The sequence below is a fragment of the Papio anubis genome, chromosome 18 (genome assembly GCF_008728515.1).
Source record: "Papio anubis isolate 15944 chromosome 18, Panubis1.0, whole genome shotgun sequence".
NCBI classification, from domain to species: Eukaryota; Metazoa; Chordata; class Mammalia; order Primates; family Cercopithecidae; genus Papio; species Papio anubis.
The window spans coordinates 57,192,276-57,213,728 of NC_044993.1; the positions used below are offsets into that span (position 1 = coordinate 57,192,276).

At 46.4% G+C, this 21,453-nt stretch overlaps 1 protein-coding gene across 2 annotated transcripts in view; it reads right to left on the bottom strand.

Moving 5' to 3' along the window:
* The window catches only part of XYLT1 (xylosyltransferase 1), a 370,892-nt gene extending 349,740 nt beyond the window's left edge, over positions 1-21,152 (bottom strand). For both annotated transcript variants that reach the window (XM_031658423.1, XM_031658422.1), the window contains exon 1: positions 20,693-21,152. In XM_031658423.1, the coding sequence (XP_031514283.1) occupies positions 20,693-21,046 (354 nt within the window). In that variant the 5' untranslated portion in view covers positions 21,047-21,152. The remainder of the gene's footprint in view (positions 1-20,692) is intronic.
* Positions 21,153-21,453: the final 301 nt, after the last annotated feature.

Genomic DNA, 21,453 nt, shown 5'->3' on the forward strand with positions numbered 1-21,453 from the left:
TGCTCACAACACAAGGTGTTGGAAGCATTAAACATAAAATGCTTAGCATGTCGTATGTGCTTAATAAATGGCAGCTGCTATTACTATTATTTATCATCATCAACAGGACTACACATCAACTACTAAGAACACAGGTAGACCTTAAGGTGCGATCAATATGCGTGAGGAGCTGACAAGAACCCATGGAACAAGGCATGATTCCTCATTCTAGAATATCTTTGGCCTTTGGATCTTCAAATGTCACCTTAAAGTGGGGTTCTATAGCTCTCGCTTTTAAGGCATCTCCTCATCTGATCTTTCAGGCAATTTCTGAAGGAAACAGAAATGTTTACTGAGCACCTACTGTGTGCCATTCACTGTTTCTATCACTGGGAATACCCTGACAGAGTTAATGGATCCAAGACCAGCTATGATGGTGATGGCAGCTACTAATAAAAGGCCAGAAGGGGACCGGGCGCGCTGGCTCACGCCTGGAATGCAGCACTTTGGGAGGCAGATCACCTGAGGTCAGAAGTTCAAGACTAGCCTGGTAAACATGGCGAAACCTCATCTCTGTTGAAAATACTAAAATACTAAAAATACAAAAACTAGCTGGGCATGATGGCAGGTGCCTGTAATCCCAGCTACTCAGGAGGCTGAGGCAGAAGAATTGCTTGAACCCGGGAGGCAGAGGTTGCAGTGAGCCAAGATTGTGCTACTGTACTCCAACCTGGGCAACAGAGCGAGACTTCATCTCAAAACAGAAAAGAAAAGAAAAAAGGTGAGAAGGAGTTTAGAGTTTATCATTAGGTAGAAGAGGGAGGTGCTGGGAGGAAAGGACCCTTTTCTGCGGACAGTCACACCAAAACAGCCACGTACACATGGAGGTGGGAAAGGACACGTGGGTCACACACATGGCTGGAAGAAGAGACATGTGCAATCAGGGCACAGGTAACCACAAGAGACCTAAAAGTTCCGAGCACAAGGGACCTAGAATCCCTTAAGCCATTTTAAAGATGGGGAGACAGAGACCCTGAAAGGCAGGCAGTCCAAAGCCACACCAAGCAAGATGCAGAATAGGTTCTGGAATCCAGTTATCCTGACTCCTGAAAGTCCAGATTACTTTGTCTTGCTTTGTAAACAGACTAAGACATTCCAGCCCAGCACAGCCCGCCAACACAGACAGACACTGCTGCCAGGCCAGGCAGCCCCCTCTGCCATCTCTCTATATCAGTGTTACCAACCTAGGGGCAGTGCAAGACACCACTACCCTCACAATCAGGCACCTTGAGCACAGGGCCCAGGACGGCACGTTTTGACATGGAGATGAGGGAGAGCAGTTCCGAGCTGGGGACATCATCATTCTGCAGGGGCAGGTGGGGAATCGGGAAAGCCGTTGCAAAGGACAAATGTTCTTTCGTTGGAGGTGGAGTGACAATAACTGCAGAGGGACTCTGGGATGGCTGTTGGACACAGAGTGGTTCTGTCTCCAAAGAAAGTGGTCAACTTTTTGCAAGTGTTCAAGCTCCACCTCCAAATCATGTCATTTCTAAACCAGTCAACTTTTCTAGGTTTTTAATAAAACAGAGATGGTGAACCCACTAGCACGGCTGTTGGGAACCTCACCCCAAAGAACAATTGACAGTGGCCTGGACGGCCCTGCAGGCTCTGGTTCCTGTCCTTCTTCCCAAATGACTTTCATGTCCTTGTCATAATGATCACACGTTTACCTCCTCTCCCCACAATCCATACCCGGCTATCCTCTCTTTGTTTCATCTTAAATGTCACCTTGTTGGAAAAGCCTTCCCAGATGACCCTCCCCTTCTCCACGACTCACTGTCCCCTCCATCGGAACCTGAGCTGCCGGAAGTCAGGGACCCTGTTTTGTCCACTCCTCCAACCCCAGCTCCCACGCAGTGACTGGCACCTAGTAGGCTCTTGGTAAAATCTTGAGTTGAGTGAATAAGTATCCGCAAACATCCTGAGTACATCTATAAAGCAATACACTCACAGAAAACTTCTACTACGTGACACACCGTAGATTATCAATGGCTGTTGCTGGGAGGACATCAAAGTCAATTCCAAACCAACAAGGTTGGCTTCCCATTTCCGCTGTGGAGTAGCCTTGTGCTTAGTGAAACAGAAGACTCTTGCCCGTCACCCCGGGGACCTGCTCCCCAGGACCCCACCCACTCCAACAAGGCACCCAGTAATGAGGAAAACCCTGGCTTTACAAGATACAGGAAGGCATGAACACTGGGGGGAAAGTTCACTGGGAACCTGTAGGACACTGAGGGTATTCTTCAAAATGATAAGTTACGCTGCCATTCTTAACTGTTCTTAAAAATGAGAGGAAATTGATCAGCAGAAAAAAGGTACATGAAGTGTGCTTTGCTTTGATGTGGGCAGGCTAATTGATAACTTCCCCTAACCTGCCCATCCTAATAACATGAAACTAACGGTGCCTCCTGCTACTGACGGGTTCCCTTACTCAATTGCTATAAGAGAAGCATTGAGTAAGCATTGAGAATCAAGGAACCTACAGTCTATTCATAGATTCTAACCCTAAGAGGAATGAAATTAGGACTTTATATGGTTAGGTCATTAAAGGATCTCATGAATTAATACTACTGTGTTTGCATTCTATTTTGTGAATTTCTGCCTTTATTTTTATTGATGTCCCTTCCCTACTTTCATTTTATTCTCAATTCTCTTTTCTTTTGTTTTCATTTTTTTTGTTAGAGACAGGGTCTCAGGCCTGATACGACAGCTTACAACTACAATCCCAAAACTTTGAGAGGCCAAGGCAGGAGGGTGGCTTGAGGCCAGGAGTTCGAGACCATCCCAGTCTCAATTTTTTTTTTTAATGGACTTTCATTTTAATTATTTTACTCTTTCATATTTAATGTCAAAACCTAAAGTGCTTTTAAAAGAGACTACCAGTTTTCCTCTGGGCACAGTGTTAGCCTTATTTCAAGTTTTGATATGAAGTATTTTCATTTTTGCTAATCAATATATAATCTGAAATGTCAAATTTAATCTATTCATTTATCTAAGAATTACTTAGAAGAGTTTTGGTTGTTTACATTTCTATGTGATTGTCTTTTAGAGGCTAATTTTCAATATATCTTATTGTTTTATGAAGGAAGCCTGGAAGATTTCTACTTTTGAAATCTATTGTTTCTTTTTAGACCAAGTTAACTACCGGTTATAATTAGCACGTTAGAACATCTAGAAAGTAGTCTTTAAAAACAGAAAGTCTTCCCCTAGAATACACACACACACACACACACACACACACACACACACCTTTGTAAAGAGTTTAAGTGAATACTTACAATTCTAAAGTCTCACCTTTTCACAAGTAAATATTCCAACAGAGAAAGACAAACCATTAAGCTAAAGGGAAAGGAGGCAAACTGCCAGAATGTAAGGGTTAAGTTTCTCATATCTGGGAATTCCACACCCTAGAATCATAACAATAGCATTACGGCTTTGCACCCCTATTTTAAAGACGAAAACTGAGGCTTCCAGATCCTGAGTCAGATAGAAAAGATTTTAGCTGAGACCAAGGGTTTCAAGTCCACAAATCCTTCCTGCACTAAACTCAAATTTCGTTCCAAAAGTAATACTAAACCAGCAGCTGACCATCTTCTCTTGTGATATTCCTTAAGTCTGTTCATCGCACCTAGCAGAATCAGAAGACAGACTCCTAGAACAGCTGCGGCTTTACTCCTGGTAAAGTGGGTTGGCTTAGGAGAGGAACTGACAGGACTCTGACAAGCCCCCAAAAGGATATTAAGTCATTTTTCAGCCAGTACCGAGCCAACCTGAAAGACGGGTGGATCCTAGGGTATCCTAATGTTATTCTCCCAACCCTGTCAGTGCTAGTGTCCAAAAAGTGAAGCAGCAAATGGGAAGTGACCGGCATTCAGAAACTGACACAGGATCCCGCATTTCTAAACAACGCTGACAACGCACACCGAGGCAGCTCCTCCGGGCAAGTCTCTGTGCTCCCATGCCGTGGCCGTGTACAACGTATGCAGTCCCCAAAGGGACATTTCAGCACAGAGTTTCAATGTAAAATGACACACGCTACTGCAGGCTAGAGATCTTATTGGGGACACAGGGCTATATTCATCTGGTTCCCAGCAAGAAAACCAGAAAGCCAAAGATAAACAGAAGTCAATCAAAGCAGAAAGTGACATCTAGAAAGAAACGCCTAATTCTGCCAGACCTGTTTTGCTGAATAAAGATAAGAGCCCCGTGGACAACATGGGTTTGGTATAAGAAATTAAACGATGGCACTATTCCTGAAAGCAACCAAAGCAGTTGACATCGGGCTTGTTCCCAACAGCCTGGAAGGGACTGAGAATGGAAGAACAATCGACAATTAAGAAACTGTTTCTACGGACTCTGAATTTTGCAAGACTAATTAGGAAAATAAGCCTTGTTTCAGAGTTTCAGCATTTGAAAGTATTACTGCACTTTACCTCCTTCTCTGAAAGGTAAGACTTCCAAATTAAAATATAATTGTCAAATCAATTGGTTAAAAAAAAAAAACAGCAGTTAAATGAATTCCATTCCTAGGTATATACTCAACAGAAATGTATGCATGTGCTTACCAAAAGATACGCACAAGAATGTTCACAGCAGCACTATTTCTGATGGCCCAAACTGGGAACTTCCCAAACGCCCATAAACAGAATGGATATGTAAATTGTGGTATAGTCCACAATGAAATAAACAATGCAAATGAACAATTACAACTCTATGAAACAATATAGATATAGGGTTAGCAAACTTTTTGGTAACGGGCCAGACAGTAAATATTTTAGGCTTTGGGCCCATACAGTCTTTGTTGCAACTACTCAATTGTGCTGTCACAGCACAAAAGCAGCCATAGCTGATATATAAATGAAATGGACATGGCTGTGTTCCAATAAAGCTTTATTTCTGGCCGCAATTTATTTATTTATTTATTTATTTATTTATTTATTGAGACAGAGTCTTACTCTGTCATCCAGGCTGAAGTACAGTGGCACAGGCTTAGCTCATTGCAACCTCTACCGCCCGGGTTCAAGTGATTCTCCTGCCTCAGCCACCCGAGTAGCTGAGACTACAGGCATGTACCACCACACCCAGCTAACTTTTTTTGTATCTTTTAGTAGAGATGGGGTTTCAACCATGGTGGTCAGGCTGGTAGCAAACTCCTGGTCTCAAGTGCCCCACCCACCTCGGCCCCCCAAAGTGCTGGGATTACAGGCATGAGCCACCATGCCCGGTCAATTTGTGGACACAAATTTGAACTTCATATAATTTTCACATGTCACAAAATATTCTTTCCTCCCCGTGGCAACTATTTAAAAACATAAAATCCATCCTTAGCTCAAAGGCCATATGAAAACAGGCAAAGGACCAGATTTGGCCTGCAAGCTGGGTTCGCCAACCCTGGATAGAGATAAAACTCCAGATGCAATGTTAACCAAAACAAACCAGGTACAAAAGAGTACAGACTGCATGATTCCATTTCTGAAAAGAGGCAAAAGTACCTGATGGGGTTAGAAGTCACGATAGAGACCCCACCTTCGGGGGCTGGTTACTTGGGTGTGATCCCTTTCTGGAGCTGTTGATTCATGATTGCTGCATTCTTTCTCAGGCATGTTCTACTTCGAGAAGTGTAGCAAGTTTTTATAATAAAGTAGCTTACAATTCAATCAGCTTCGAAAACAGAAGTGTAAAGAGAACCAGAGCAATCAAATTAAATTAGCTATGACTTCTTCATGATGGCCAGGTACCCGCCAATGCTAGAGTACTTAAGAATATTTAATAACAATGGCTGGGCACAGTAGCTCACACCTGTAATGTCAGCACTCTGGGAGGCCTAGGTGGGCGGATCACTTGAGGTCAGAAGTCCAAGACCAGCCTAGTGAGACTCCGAGACTCCATCTCTAAATAATAAATAAATAAATAAATAAATGTAGATTTAAACTATTTTCCCCTATTATTGCTTTACTTCCAGGGTGGGGCGTGTTTCATGGTTTAAGGGATGGTGCTACCATCAGAATCTGGCCAGGCTGTTTTCTGTGGCATCTGTGCATAAAGATGATGTCCACCCAATTGCCAGTGACTCCTCGCATGAAATCTGCCATCAATACTATTAACATAAACAGCATCTGGCAAAATACATGGCCTTCAACTCACAGCAAAACCTGCACTGGACTCTCACGAAGGAAAAAGGCCAGGTCTGGTTTCCATTTGATTTCCAGAGAATATGCAATGAATTATTTTTTCTCACCGTCAGCAGCTGAGTCTCAGTGAAATCCGTGCTTGTAATTATTGCTGTAATTATTATTTTAATACAAATCAGCAACTTATCAAAATATTACGTGTCAGGTGCTACCTCTTTGCTCCAAGACTATAGATGGAAGTTGGAGGCCATCACTCCAGCTTCGCTCTGTGCACACAGAGGATGGGAATCAGGGTGAGGTCTCTTATACCACAGCCGGACTTCCAGCTTCACAGATGCCCACGTCCACAGTCAGTTTCACATTCGACCTTCTTTTAAGGCAATAAGTCACTCTGTGCATTTTACGTGGTGGTTTGACCTTCGGCAATTCAATTCACTCACTGCAGGGTCTCAGAGGTTCCATCTTTGCAGGGGGCAAACAGTACAAACCTTTTTTTTTTTCTTGAGATAGGCTCTTGCTCAGTCACCCAGGCTGGAATCCAACCACGGCTCACTGTAGCCTCAACCTCCCAGGGTCAAGTGATCCTCCCACCTCAGCCTCCCAAGTAGCTGGAACTACAGGCATACTACCACGCCCAGCTGATTGACTGTTTTATGTTTTTGTAGAGACGAGGTCTCACTATGTTGCCCAGACTGGTCTTGAACTCCTGGGCTCCAGCAATCCCCCAACTCCTAGGTCTCCCAAAGTGTTGGTGTGTGCCACCACGCCCGGTAACAGTGCCAGCTTTCTGGCAGTGCCCTTCTGAAGAAAACCTAGTGAGAGTTGTTTGGTTACATCTTTCTGTGCGACACATACATGGCATTTGACACGCAGGCCCCTGAGTCACGCTGGCTGAGCTGAAATTCCAAGTCTGCTCTGTGACTGCGAGTGATTTCTTACCCTCTCTACGCCTCAACTTCCTCATCTGTACATGGGAATACTATCAGCAGCCACATCATAAGGCTGATATAATGATTAAAATGATAATCTAGGAGACGCTGCTTAGTACAGCACAGCACCTGCCATATAGTGACATCCAATAGATAATAGCTATTATTATTATTATCATTCTGAGAGTTGCAAACTCAAATCCCAACAGCCATCTTGTAGGTAACACAGATAAGCAAAGTGACCTGGTGGGCCCGTGTAGAGGGGGCAGCCACATCCCCCCTCACTCAAATGGTTACCTTTGGGAATGAAAACTAGAATTTCAAATTTCTTAACAGGTACTCTAAATTTGATGTGGATTGGAAATCATTGATTTTGGCTACCAATTTAAGTTTTGATTTTAAAATTTACCTTTTCTTTAATTAACAAAGAAGGAGGAAGAGGACCCCATGCTGTCATTATTCCATCTGGAGCCCAGACCTGATTCACAAAGCTCTAGGTTTCCTTCTGGCTTACGCATTCCCCATCGCTGCTTTCTAGCACCCACTTTCGTTGGAGGGCTGTATCCACCTGCTCACTCCAATAAACAGTCAGTTTCCTCGAAATGCTGCTGTTGTGCATTTTTTGTTTGCTTTCATCCTAAAAGAAAGCCAAACAGGAGTCAGCCTCTAGGCCGAAGAAGAATGAATAACCTAACTTCTACCCATTTCCAAACCACCCAGTCTTTCACCGAACATCCTTCCTTAGGAGATGTTTAGCTTAACATCTCTCCCTGCTCTCTGGCTTTAACTCACCTTCTAAACAAGAGAAAATCAGACGTCACAATTTGAAAACTATCCCTCCATAGGATTACAAGAAAAAGCAGGCAATAAGAGCATTTTACATCGACAACGGAATCATCTGCAATACTCAACGACAAGCAAAGGGGGTTCTCAGTGTCTTTCATAACAGCTGCCCCTTTTGAGCTGGGATAAAAGAAAGTGCAAAAGAGAGACAATGAATAGGCTTTTATTTCAAAGAGAACATCTGCAAAGCGTGGTCCTCCATTAAAAAATAAACAGAAAACAGCCACTAGTCTGGGGAAAAAAATAAGATTTCCCATTACATCTCTAATTAATAAAGCCCCATTTCACCAGGAAAAAAGAAGAAGAAGAACTTTTTCACATCCCCAAAGAAAGGATGCTTAATGAGGTAACTGTTGTATTACTTGATCCATCTAATCTGGTTTTAATACTATCTTTAAATAATGTATACATTAGCTTTCCATTACCAAAAACATTTGTTTATTTTATGAATGTGAGTATGGTTGAGAGCTGAGACTCTGCAAAATTATCACGCCGTCCTTGGGCTCCCGGCTTTTATTGCTTCTCCCCTCGCTCATTATGAAGTGATGAGTTGTCTCCGTTGCCCTTTTGAATTGCTGCTAACGTTGCACTGCGGTTCTGTTACCCTAGTTCTGAATAGGAGAGCCTTGGTTCAGGGTTAAGTTAATGTAGTCATTACTGGCCCATTTGGGGACCCATTCATCATGCTAATTTCATGTCCAACACCTGGAGGACTAGACTACAAACACTCAACGCAAAGCAAATGCACAGTGAATCCAAAAGATGCGCGTGAAATGTCCAGACCTCAGTCACAGAAGGCAGGCATGGGGAGCCTCTGGGACCATTACTTTCCAGAACTCTGGCAGCAATGCAGACATCAGAGAGGGCCTCCAATGGGGAATTTCTTTCCAGTGGACCCAGAACACAGTTCCTCTAACATCTAACTTCAATCCTTCCTGCTTGAACTTCAGAACAAAACAGCACAGCTGTTTACCAGAGGAACAAAGACTCTTCAAACGGGTTAAGTTGACATTGACCAAACCTTGGCCATCTCAGCACTTCCTTGACCATCATTAACCAACCAAGTTGCAATCAGAATTTGAAATCCAGTTAGGGTTTGCTTATGTGTTTTCATTTTGTTAACCCCACTTCTTCTTACTTAAATGCCACTTTACCTGCACGTTAAACAAGAATAGTGTTGAAGCTGCCGTTTTGACTGGCTGGTTACATTTCTGTATTTTCCAAAATATACATTTAAAGAAATATACAGCTATTAATAATTTCTTTAAATATTCATCCAAGAAGCAGAAGACAGGTGCATCCAGGATGTTGTCGGTGCTATGACTCCTGGTCTAGGATACTCAGATGTGTTCAGTTTGTGAAAATTCATCACGTTGCACCTTTAGAGTAATGTTTATATCATATGGGTCTGTCAGGAAAAAAGCAACTAAAAGAATGTAGGCAATATTTAAGAAGTGAGTCAGACATGGTGGCTCACGCCTGTAATCCCAGCACTTTGGGAGGCTGAGGTGGGAGGATCACTTGATCCCAGGAGCTCCAGACCAGCCTGGGCAACATAGCAAAACCCCACCTCTCCAAAAAGTACAAAAATTAGCCGGGTGTGGTGGCACGCACCTGTAGTCCCACCTACTCAGGGGGCTGAGGTGGGAGGACTGCTTGAGCCTGCAAGGTCAAGACTACAGTGAGCTGAGATCAAACCACTGCATTCTAGCCGGGGTGACACAAGGAGTCCCTGTCTCAATAAATTAATAAATAAATTTAAGAAGTGAATAAATGTTGTACAGATATGAAGAGCAACTCTTTATAAAAAGCTTTTAGAGAATATCTACCCCTGTAGCACCTCCAACCACTGGTGCATCAAGATTGGTGTCTACACCATATTTTGGATTCCTGGGGCTCGTGTAGGACTCCTATGGCAAAAGGCATGATCCAAAATAAATCCTTACCCCCAAATAAGTAAAATAAATCCACCCATCCAAAACAAACGCTTATCCACAGCTCTTTCTTTTTGTTCAGCTCCCTAATCGTTCCTTCACTGCACTTATAACAATTTGATTTTTTGCAACATTCTTGTTTGTTTTTATTGGGAGGTCATCCTGTCCCCAAACCATAAACGGCATGAGGGTAGGGTCACATCTGTCTTTCCCCTCGCTGTGCATAAGGCCTGGCACACAGCAGACCCCAACCAATATCTGATGAATGAATGGATGAGCAGGTGGGAAATTTCCAGCGGATTTCACTCATTCATTCTCTCCCTGTTCCCCGCGGGTTACAAGACGCTGTGAGGAAGGAAGGCAGACAACCCCGTCTGAACACTCCCACATTCTGCTGCTTGAAGACATGAGCCCCATCTTCCACTCACATGAGGCTTTCTGAGCTTCAAAGCACTTTCTCATCTGTTTATCAAATTTAATCCTCACAACCCGGGGAGGGAGGTAGGCTTATTAACATCATCTGATGAAGCGCCAAAAAGACACAGAGATGAAAGTCACGGTCCGTCCCTGACAGCGTTGGGACCAAGCCAAGGTGCTCAGGAATGTTCTACTTTTCCACCTCCCCCTTGTCTCTCAAGACTCCCAACTTCCCAATGCGTGTTATTGGGGGACAAGGTCACAGGGAACACAGAGGGAGGGGCAGATGAGTCAAAAGCAGCCTGTCACTCACACTGCCTGCAGAGGGGAAACGGGTTTATCAAACTGCAGAACGCATGATTCTATTTCTGTCGAGGACATTTGCCTTCAGGATGGCCTCATGTTTATAAGAATTTGCATATTTTGGGTCTCCACCACCAGCTAGGCGAGGAGGGTGACTCCATCATGCCAGGGCAAGGCACAGGCAGTCAGAGGCAAATAAGTGCAGTGAATAAGCCACATGGGAACAGGGTAACCACAGATGCTCAGTTTTATGTCTTCACAGTAAACACAGAGGTCTTCCAAATGGGCTGCAAACTCAAAAGCCAAGAGAGGCCAACCAGGTGGCACAGGTGACAGGAGAGATCTTGGGGGGACTCTTGGGGACCCAGTGGGTCTGCAGTGTCACCATTCCTCAGCGTGGCTGTTTAACGCCAAGCGAGCACCATGGACCCTGTATTGCTGGATCTTATGACTTTTAAAAGAATTCCAAAAATCTACACTGTCTCACGGCATATCCTAATCTTTAAATTCCAGGGCCTATTTATTCTAGCACACTGTGTGGGCAAAATCAAACCCACCCATGGGCCACGGATTTGAAAGTCCTCCTGGCTGTAACAAACATCTCCTATCATGCGGCTGCATCAGGGGGCAAAGCAGAGCACTGACCATGACCCAGAGCTGCGCCTCACCATCAAGCCCTGCCAGGAAGGTGCCTTATGGCCCCTGGGCTTCAGACGAGGACACTGAGCTCCAGAGAGGCAAAGTGCCACACACCGATGATGTCAGACCACTGTCTTCTTCCTCAACATCACACGACCTGTCTCCCAGGCCCCACGGCATCTGCCCATCTGCTCCCCTGGATCATTTCCGGGGTTGTTTCCTCAGCTACAAGAAGAGCTTGGGCCCCATGAGTGGAGCAGCCCAGGCCTCATGGACGGTTCTGGGATGGCACAGACCTCAGGGCTCCCAGGGCTCTGAATCATATTACTTACTCCTCGCCCTGACCTTCCCAGAGGACACCTCCCTTGTGTGTTCAAGAGGTCACCAAGAGAAAGGGTACCGGCTAGGATGTGAGAGTGACCTCCCTAGAGATAGGCCACTTATCAGCACGGGCGCTAACTCTTGCCTGCCAGACTGGTCCTCCTGGAAGGCAGGAGGCACATTGGTCCTGTTCACCAAGGTAGTTCCAGTGCTGGACACAGGGACTGGTACCTTCTAACTGCAGGAGTGGAGGATGGTGGACAGGTGGATGAATGGATGGATGGGTAAGTGGATGGACAGCTGGATGGATGGACAGATGGATGGATGGACAGAGGATGGATGAATGGACTGATAGATGGATGGATGGTCAGACAGATAAATAGATGAATGGACTGATGGATGGATGGATAGGTGGACGGATGGACAAATGCATGCATAAATGGATAGAGGGAAGGGGAGAATGAGGGGCTAGAGTCAACAGACTTACTGAACACAGCCTTTGGAGACACCACCCAACTTCAATTCCTAGTTTGGACAGTTCACATCTGCGTAACTTTCATCCAACTTATTGCCTTAGTTTTAATTCTTTCAATCAGTAAAATAGAGATGAAAATAATAGCTCTTAACTTGCCAGATGTTATAAGGATTCATTAAAGCACGTCTTTTTAGTCCTTCCACAGTGTTTGGTGCATTCAATAAATGCACCTCATCATCACCACAGTTGCAACGTTTGTGCCTCCCGGGTAGGGAACATTTGCATCAACCTCTCAGTCCCACAAACTCATCTTAAACCGAAACCACGCCCTTTGTGGCCAAAAATTATGGCAAAGCGTGACCTGCGAGGAGAAACAAATGCCTCATACCACATTACCTCATCAGCATTCACTGACACAGTAGCCTGGATTAGATGTCCAGATATGCAGTAGTCACCCGGCTGGGACAAACCAGGCCTGGGACAGGACAAATCCATTCATTGCCCCTAGGTGGCCCTGAAAGATGAGTCACCCTCATCCACACACACAAAGCTTGAGAATGGGCCCCACCCCTTCCTCATCTGGCAGGGTGTCTGGGTTCGTAGTTCCTGATACTAATAATGCCAGTGTCCAGGTTCAGGGCTAAGGTGACACCCCGCCCCACACCCATCTTCTTTGTGATGCCTCTGGCTTCCAACCGGGGAGACGGGGCAACTGAACCCAGAGGGCACGTGGGCACCATCTGATGAGCATCTGCGGGCAAACGGGTAGTTTCTGTTGCAGGCGGAAGGAAGTGTCCACAAGATGATCCGCACTGCATGTTCGTTGAGATAGCTCTCCAGCGTGCTGCAGACCCAGGCTCTCAGGTACAAGTGGTGGGTTCCTCAGTGGGCCAACCACAGAGCGGTCTGAAGGAACGGAGCAGCAGGAAGTCTGTTGTGGTTGAAAGAAAAGCCAATTTCCCTGGCCAAAGAACCCTGCATAATATCCTCTTGCTCCCTCCTCCCCTTCTCCCTTGGTTGGAGAGAGCTGAATTCAAGACTCCTTTCTCTAGCCAATTTCAAGTTCAATTCTTGACTGTTGAAAATATAATAGTACACAGCTTGAAAGATTAAACGAGTTCATGCACAAAAAGGGTTTAAAACAGTGCCTGGTAAACAGAATAAAAAACCCAGAAATAAACCCACTCTTTTACATCAACTCATTTTTGGCAAAGGCATCAAGAACAGACGCTGGGGAGCACAAAGTCTTCAATAAATGTGCTGGAAAAACGGGATAACCATTCCTACGGATAACCTTAAGACTGAAACTAGGCCCCATCACTCACCATATACAAAAACCAAATCAAAATAGATTAAAGACTTAAATCTAAGACCTGAGACTATGAGACGACTAGAAAAAAACACTGGAGAAACACTTCAGGACCTTAGCTTAGGCAAGAATTTTTTTGGGTAAGACCTCAAAAGCACAGGCAACAAAAGCAAAAACAGACAAATGGGATTACATCAAGCTACAAAGCTTCTGCACAGCAAAGGAAACAATCAACAAATAAAACAATCTACAGAATGGAAGAAAATATTTGCAAACTACCCATCTGACAAGGGATTAATAACCAAAATATATAAAGAACTCAAACAACTCTCAACAGCAAAAAAACACAAGTAGTCCAATTTTTTAAATGGGCAAAAGAGCTGAATAGATATTTCTCAAAAGAAGACATACAAATGGCCAATGGATATATAAAAAAATGCACAGCATCACTAATCACCAGGGAACTGTCAATCAAAAGCACAATGAGACACCATCTCACCCCACCTGAAATGGCTTTTATCAAGAAAACAAAAAATAACAGACGCTGGTAAGGACGTGAGAAACCGGAACCCTCATACGCCATTGGTGGGAATGTAAATTAGAACAGCCACAATGGAGAAGAGTATGAAGGTTCCTCACAATCTAAAAACAGAACTACCATATGATCTGGCAATCCCACTACTGTGTCTACACAGGAAAGGAATTAATTATCCAAAGGAAAGGAAATCAATAAATCGAAGAGCTATCCGCACTCCCATCCTTACTGCAACATTCTTCACAATAGCCAAGATATGAAATCAACTTAAGTGCCTATCAACAGATGAATGGATAAAGAAAATGTGGTGTACACACACACAGTGGAATATTAGTCAGCTGTTAAAAAGTGAAATCCTTTCATTTGCAGCAACATGAATAAACCGGAGGCCATCATATTAACTGAAATAAGCCAGCTACTTAGAGACATGTATCCCATGTTCTCACTCCTATGCAGGAGCTAAAAAAGTGGACGACAAGAAGACAGAGAGTAGATAGATGATTAGGTGAGTGAGGGGAGTGGGGAGGAAGACAATGACTGGAAGGTGTAAAAATCCAGTTAGATAGACGGAATAAGCTCTAATGCTTGGCAGTCCAGTAGGGTGATTATCGTTAACAATAATCTATTGTATATTTCAAAATAGCTAGAAGAGCCAGGCACAGTGGCTCACGTCTATAATCCCAGCACTTTGGGAGGCCGAGGTGGGCAGATCACCTGAGGTCAGGAGTTTAAGACCAGCCTCGCCAACAAGGCAAAACCTCATCTTTACTAAAAATACAAACAAAATTAGCCAGGTGTGGTGGCGGGCACCTGTAATCCCAGCTAATCGGGAGGCTGAGGCAGAAGAATTGCTTGAACCCGAGAGGCGGAGGTAACAGTGAGTCAAAATTGTGCCACTGCACTCTAGGCTGGGCAACAGAGCAAAACTCTGTCTCAAAAAAAAAAAAAAAAGAATAGCTAAAAGAGAAGAACTTCAGTGTCTCTGACAAAAAGTAAAGCTAAAAGTCGGAGGTAATGAATATCCCAATTACTTTGAGTTCATCATTACACATTATATGAACCTATCAAAATATCACATGTACCCCCAAAATACGTACAACTATTATGCATCCATTTTTAAAACACCTAACACATCATAACTGCTATGCAAGCATTATAATTATTATTATTATCATCATCACCATTATTACTACCCCTGTATTTGCATCATGAGTTAGGGGTCTGATTCAATGTAAATTGCATGTCTGTTTCTTTTCTAGGGTTGGTACCTTTTTAGGAATCTGCAATAAGAAGTGAGAAAAGTAGAACAAAGATTTTTGAGACTGGGCAAAGTGGCTCAGGCCTGTAATCCCAGCACTATGGGAGGCCGAGGCAGGCAGATCACGAGGCCAGGAGTTCAAGAGCAGCCTGGACAACATGGTGAAACCCTGTCTCTACTAAGATACAAAAATTAACCAAGCGTGGTGGCACACACCTGTAATCCCAGCTACTCAGGAGGTTGAGGCACAAGAATTGCTTGAACCCAGGAGGTGGAGGTTGCAGTGAGCCGAGATCACACCACTGCACTCCAGCCTAGGCGATAGAGCAAGCCTCTGTCTCAAAAAAAAAAAAAAAAAGATTTTTGGGAATGACATGGTTGCATTTAGGGTTTTTCAACAAACCATGCAAAAGAAACACAACTCAGAAAGGTGGCGTCTTTGGAAAGGGGCAGGTGTGGGTTTGGATCTCAGTTCTGCTACTCCCCAGCTCTGTGAACTTCATAAGCAAGCAGCTTCACTTCTTTGAGCCTCAGTTTCCTCCCGGGGACAGGAAAAGTCCTATCCTACAAAGTTGGAAGAAATCAGTGAGACAGTAAGGTAATATTTACAAATCCCTCCATTATTCCTGCCATGTAACAAGCCATCATAACATCAGTGATTTCTAGCCGAGTGTCCTTAGTTTTAACTTTTTATCCGTTGTGTAATACCGTCTTCCTTCCCAGAAATTTTTTTTTTTTTTGGCAGGCGTGAGCATTTAATAACCTAATGTATGCAAAATACCTAAAGGATGCCTGGCACACAGCAGGCACTCAATAAATGTCAGTACTCCTTCCTCTACCACATTCCATCCTGCTCACACAGAAAGAGCTGTATTCATTCTACTGCCTTGGATTCACTCGCACCCTATACTGCGTGGGAAAATGAATAACTGCAAGAAATTCCTTATTTTCAAATATACCAAGAATTTCCTCTTAAGAACAGCTCACTTTTGAGCACTGATTAGGTCCACACGAGTTCACATATATTGCTACATTTCGTCCTCCTACATCCCTATGAGGACAGATTCAGAGGGCCAAAATTACAGTGACTTGCCCAAGATTAGAGGCATGAGAAAGGGCCGAGCCAGGAGGTGAACCCAGGTATGTCAGGCCTGAGGGTACTGAACAGAGGCCTCTTTCATTGGCGCTGGGGCCTCGCACACACTTCTTGGGATGTTTTCTCCCGTTCCCACCCCCTTCCTTAGAATGTAGGTTTTGTTAAGATCAAGTTTGTTTTTTACTTATTTTTTATTTTCCCCAAGGCATTCTCTCATTGTTTCTGGTAGACGGGGATCTGGGTCCATAGAAATGGGGAAATGAAAAAGAAACAGAAAGAGAGATATCATAAGTGGCAACTCTTAAGGCAGCACTGGTCAAAAGATAGAGACTTTTAACCTCACCTGTGCAGTCCAACAGGTGTGCGTGTTAAGTTCTTCTGCACTGAAACACTGATATAGATGGATTTATGACCTTATGGATCATAAACAGCTCTGGAGTGGGGGGTGGGGCAGACTCTTATTTCAGAGATATCCCTAAGGATAGCTTTGCTTTCTGAGGTACACACACACACACACACACACACACACACAATGACGTGATGTTAAGTATCTGCTTTAACTCAAGCCGCCAAATTTCCTGTTCTATTAAAACCATGAATCAAAATTGAACAGTCACCAGTAAGTAAGAACTTATGCCATGGCTGGCTTCCTAGGTGAAAAAGAGCAAGCATTTCACCACCCAACCTTCTGGAAGATTTTTTAAAAATGAATTGATAAACTATAGATATGTTAGAATTTATCTTACAAACATATCTATACCTAGGTATATAATTTCTACTTTTATTTATCTATTTTAACATTTTCCAGTATATGATTTAAACAGATGGCAACATTTGCAGTAAGATAAATATTATTCAATGATGCATATTTCTGTATACAAAGTGTAATGCATCGCTCAAGCAAAATAAAACTCCATTGGAAGTGTGAAAAAAAAAAGGGAACCATCAATAAAACACCCTGTTTTCTGTGGTCGCAGAATATTTGGATAGGAAGAAAAGCTACACCTCTGAGGCTGTTAGAAGCAGAGGTGATCTAAAGCCAGTGAACCGATCTTTCAAAGTCACAGTTGATGTCTAAAAAAGTCCTGAGTTATCTGAGTAATGTGAAGTATGAGGAATTTCTGCCGAAAAATCAACATTTCAAAGGGGTCGGATAATACAGAAACCCCATTCTACTTTGTGTGCTTATGTGGGGCGGCAGGCAGGGGGTGGGAAGGGTAATAAAAAATTAGATGTCTTAAATGAAACTTACTGAGTAACAGTTTATCTAAGCACACAAGCAATAAATGTGGGGACTTCAAGAAGAGAGTCACTAAGGGAAAGAAAATAAACATTCATTACATTAACACACACAGCTCTCTTTCATTTTCTCCAAAATCTATTCAGAACCTGTAGGCTGATCCTCATGACAGCTCTCCCAATATTTTTCCTCCCTTTATAAGGGAGTCCGTCTGTTTCTTAAATTCTGAGATGACAGTAAAATCCACAGTTTACTGGAGACCCAGTGAAGGAATCAGAGTCACAGCCACAAAACAGCTGCAATCCACCCAATAATTCTAATATTTAAGAGCTTTGAAAGACGCTGAGAGGAAAAGGAGAGCTTGCAAATCTTCTATGGACATGCCCTCTGACTCTTTCTACTTGAGAAACGGGGTGTTTCCTCTTGGCTTCTTGAGTGCACCGAAAATACAATCAGGGCCTTCCACCGAAGCACAGCTCCCCAAACATAAAAAGGACAAATGCTCTGAGGCTGTGGGCATCAGGAAGCAGGAAGATCTGGCTTAGGAAATGCCCTCTACACAATGCCCGCCTGACACTCTCTGCAACACACCCACCAGCAACCCAGGACACAGGTTCCCCCCACGTGCAAGAGCCAAGACTGTCTACCCACCCCATACCCGCCTGCAACAGAGCACTGAGCGAAAGCATCTTCTTCTAAGCATGTGTCTAACCATCTCTCTAAAAGAGCCATCTGGAAAATCACGGGGATTTGTTTCTTTAAATGTCCCACTCCTGAATCTCCCTCCAAAGCATCATCCTGGCAGCCCCAGCAGGGTTTGGAAACAAACTGCACATTTCAAGGGCCTCTATTGCTTGTAAAAAGGCCTGGTCCTCTCCTTGCCTGCAACCCAAGCTCCAGCTATACCAGACTTTAGGAACAGCCTGCCCCCTTCTGGTCTCCTGGAGCTCCACGGAAGGGCAAGAATTGGGTGGGCACAGACAGAGTAGGACAGACCCCAGGCTCCAACCAGCCAGCCTGTCTGTACTGTGATTTCAGGATTTAGCAGGCTATGCAGTAGGTGTAGGGGGAGAGGAAAGAAAGGAGAGAGACAAGCAAATGAAATAAAATACAAATCCCCGAACGACAACAGTCAACAGCATGGTAGACAGCTACCAAGAAGAGAAGAGAACCAAAAGAAAAAAAAAAAAATACATAAATGTCTATCTTGGAAGGTAAAGAAATTGAGACTAGGACATGCAGGTTTGGGGAGAGTAACTGAACTTGCAGCTGGAAACGGAGTTTCAGAGAAGCAAAGCAACTCCGCTGCTGGAACTGAAATTCCAAAAGGAAGTAAAAAGGAAAATAGTGTGTTCCCACCTACCTCCCCAACCGCAGATCTCTCAGAGGCTGAGCTGGGTGTGAGAGAGTAAAACACTGAGCCGAACACACAGACAGGCTGGGGATGGATGCTCACAATGCTGGGGCCCTATGAAGAAATCAGCTAGCCTTGCCTCCTTCCTTCTCTTCATTTGTTTCAACAGGTGCTGTATGCATCCTAAAGGTACCTCCTGAACCGACTCTGAATCCCAGATGCAAAGCCCCAGGCTTCCGCCACCACATCTCCCCTACACCTTCCTATACTGGACCAGCAGGACATGCCCCACAACCCTCCCACCGCACCTCCTGGGCTCTGGATGCACAAAGATCTTCTAATTGCATTTCGGCCAGAACCTATCCCTATCAACTCCAGGAGTTCAAAGGCAGTGTTTCAGAGTACCCCTCTCTGTAAAGAAGAGATCGCAGGACACTAGGAATGTTCTGGTTCTCCATCAGGCAGCTCAGGCCACTATCCTCCCCGCAAACGAGGGAAAGACTTCTCCCCGCTACCCACACGGCAACGTGAAATGCCATCACTTCACGTCTTGGGACTGGCTCAGCTCGCAGGCAGGAAGAGCTGCACTCCGGCAGAGAGGGTCGCACAGACTCCGAAGAAGTTTAGCAGCTCACAAAGCATCACGCTGTGTACGAAGGCAGTCTTCAGTGAGGACTTCCAAAGTGACAAATGATAGAGATATGCATTCAGTCCTCAGGATCCTGAAACCATCCCCCTGGTGTCTAATACCCTTTAGCAGCTAGGCAAACCCTTGCAGACAAGTAGTGTGACGAAGAAACAGCCAGACACACAACATATTGGCTATGCCCTAAGGCAGAACTCACGCCCCTGGGAAACTGAGACCTTGGCTCTGAACTGAGGACTCCGGCCTCCCGCCCCAGGTGCTCCTAGTTCAGCAGGCTGGGCAAGGCAGCCCAGAGAAGGTGGGAAAGGTATCCCTGGAGAAGTTGGGGACAGGGTAGGAAGACAACTCAGTTCCCCACCCAGCCACCCAGACAGCCCCAGATCTGCGGAAGAAACAGTTTCAGAGCCCTGACTGTTCACACCCACGGAGGGCAAAGTAATCCCATAGGAGTAGAAGCCCTGACGGTGTGGTCGGACACACAGCTGGTGACCTGAACCGGCCGCAAGACAGAGAGACAGAGACAACCAGCTAGGAGAAGGAGCCATGCCCTGAAACTGGAGATGGGGAAGAGATAAAGTCAGAGAGGGCACGGAAGACGGCAAGGTTAGAGACAGAGAAGGTGAACACGGAAGGCTCAAACATCCAGAGAGGAGAAACAGAACACCCAAAGTAAGACCAGACACCCCGGACTGAGTATTGATTCAGGGGCATGGTCGGGGACTTGGGACGCCCAGCTCAGCCCTCGTCGCAGGCCAGGACGAACAGAGGGCTCATCTGTCTGCATCCAGCTCGGCAAAAACCAAAGAGATGCTGCTGCGACAACCGCCCAGGATCAGCGGCTGAGGATCCGGCGCGATCCACTCACTCAGACAAGGGAGCGAGGCACCAAGACCCACACGCACGGAGCAAGTCAGCTGGGGTCCCCAGCAAGAGTGTTGGGGAACAGGAACCCAGCCAGGCTCCGATAACCCCCAAAGCGCCCCCACTGGAGATAACTTCCCCCAGATCCCAAAGGGTCCGTGTTCAGACTCTGAAAGGGGCAGCCCACGACCCCTGAGCCTTGGCAGGGACCCCACCCGACCTCCCGGGGCAAGAGGCGATGTGGAGTCGGTAGGCTTGCAGAGTCCCAGTCTGATAACCGGGTTCAAGGGCTAGGGGGGCGCGGGGTCGGGCTGCCTTCTACCCTCCCTCGCCGCGGGGCGCGAGTCGAAAGGGCATCTTACCATACCGCGGGCGGGCAGTGCCCCCCGGCTGGCCAGCTGCTGTGCCCGGGGTTCTCCGGGGCCGCCTCCCCGCGCCCGCGCCAGGGGCCCCCGTCCTCCTCCGCCGCCGCCGCCGCCTCCTCCTCCTCCTCGGGCTGCAGCCGGCTCGGCGGGCAGGTCCCGGAGCTCCCGGCGCGGGGCCGGGGCCGGGGGCGGCTGCTCTCCGCCGCCGGCCGCTGCGCCCCCGCGGCGCTCCCCGGCAGGTGCGGGCTGCTGAGTCCCACGACCCAGCGTCTGCGGCAGCATCGTGAGCGCCGCGAGCAGCGCCGAGTGCGAGCGCCGGGCCAGCCTCCGGGCGCACGGCGCCGCCACCATCTTCGGAGCGCGGCGGGCGAGCGGGGCGCGGGGAACCCGGCGCGCTCCGGGCCGCCCCGCGCTCCCCGCGGCTCCCGCGGCCGCCGACTGCCGCTCGGGCTCCCGCTCCGGCCGCCGCCGCCGCCTCGGCTCGCCGCTGCTCCTCCTCCACCGCCGCCGCTGCTGCCGCCGCCGCCGCCGCCGCCGCCGCCTCCACCGCCGCGGCGCGGAGTTTTCAGACGGGCAGGGACCCGGACGTCACCAGGAGGAGGAGAAGGCGGGGAGGCGGGAGCGGGGAGGCCGCGGAGGGGGGCGCCGGGCGCGCGCTCGGGGACTGGGCGCGCAGGGAGGGGCAGGCGCCTAGCCCGCGCGGCGCCCCCTCCCCACACCCCTGTCCCCGCTGGAGGGGAGGGTGATGGGGAAGGGGC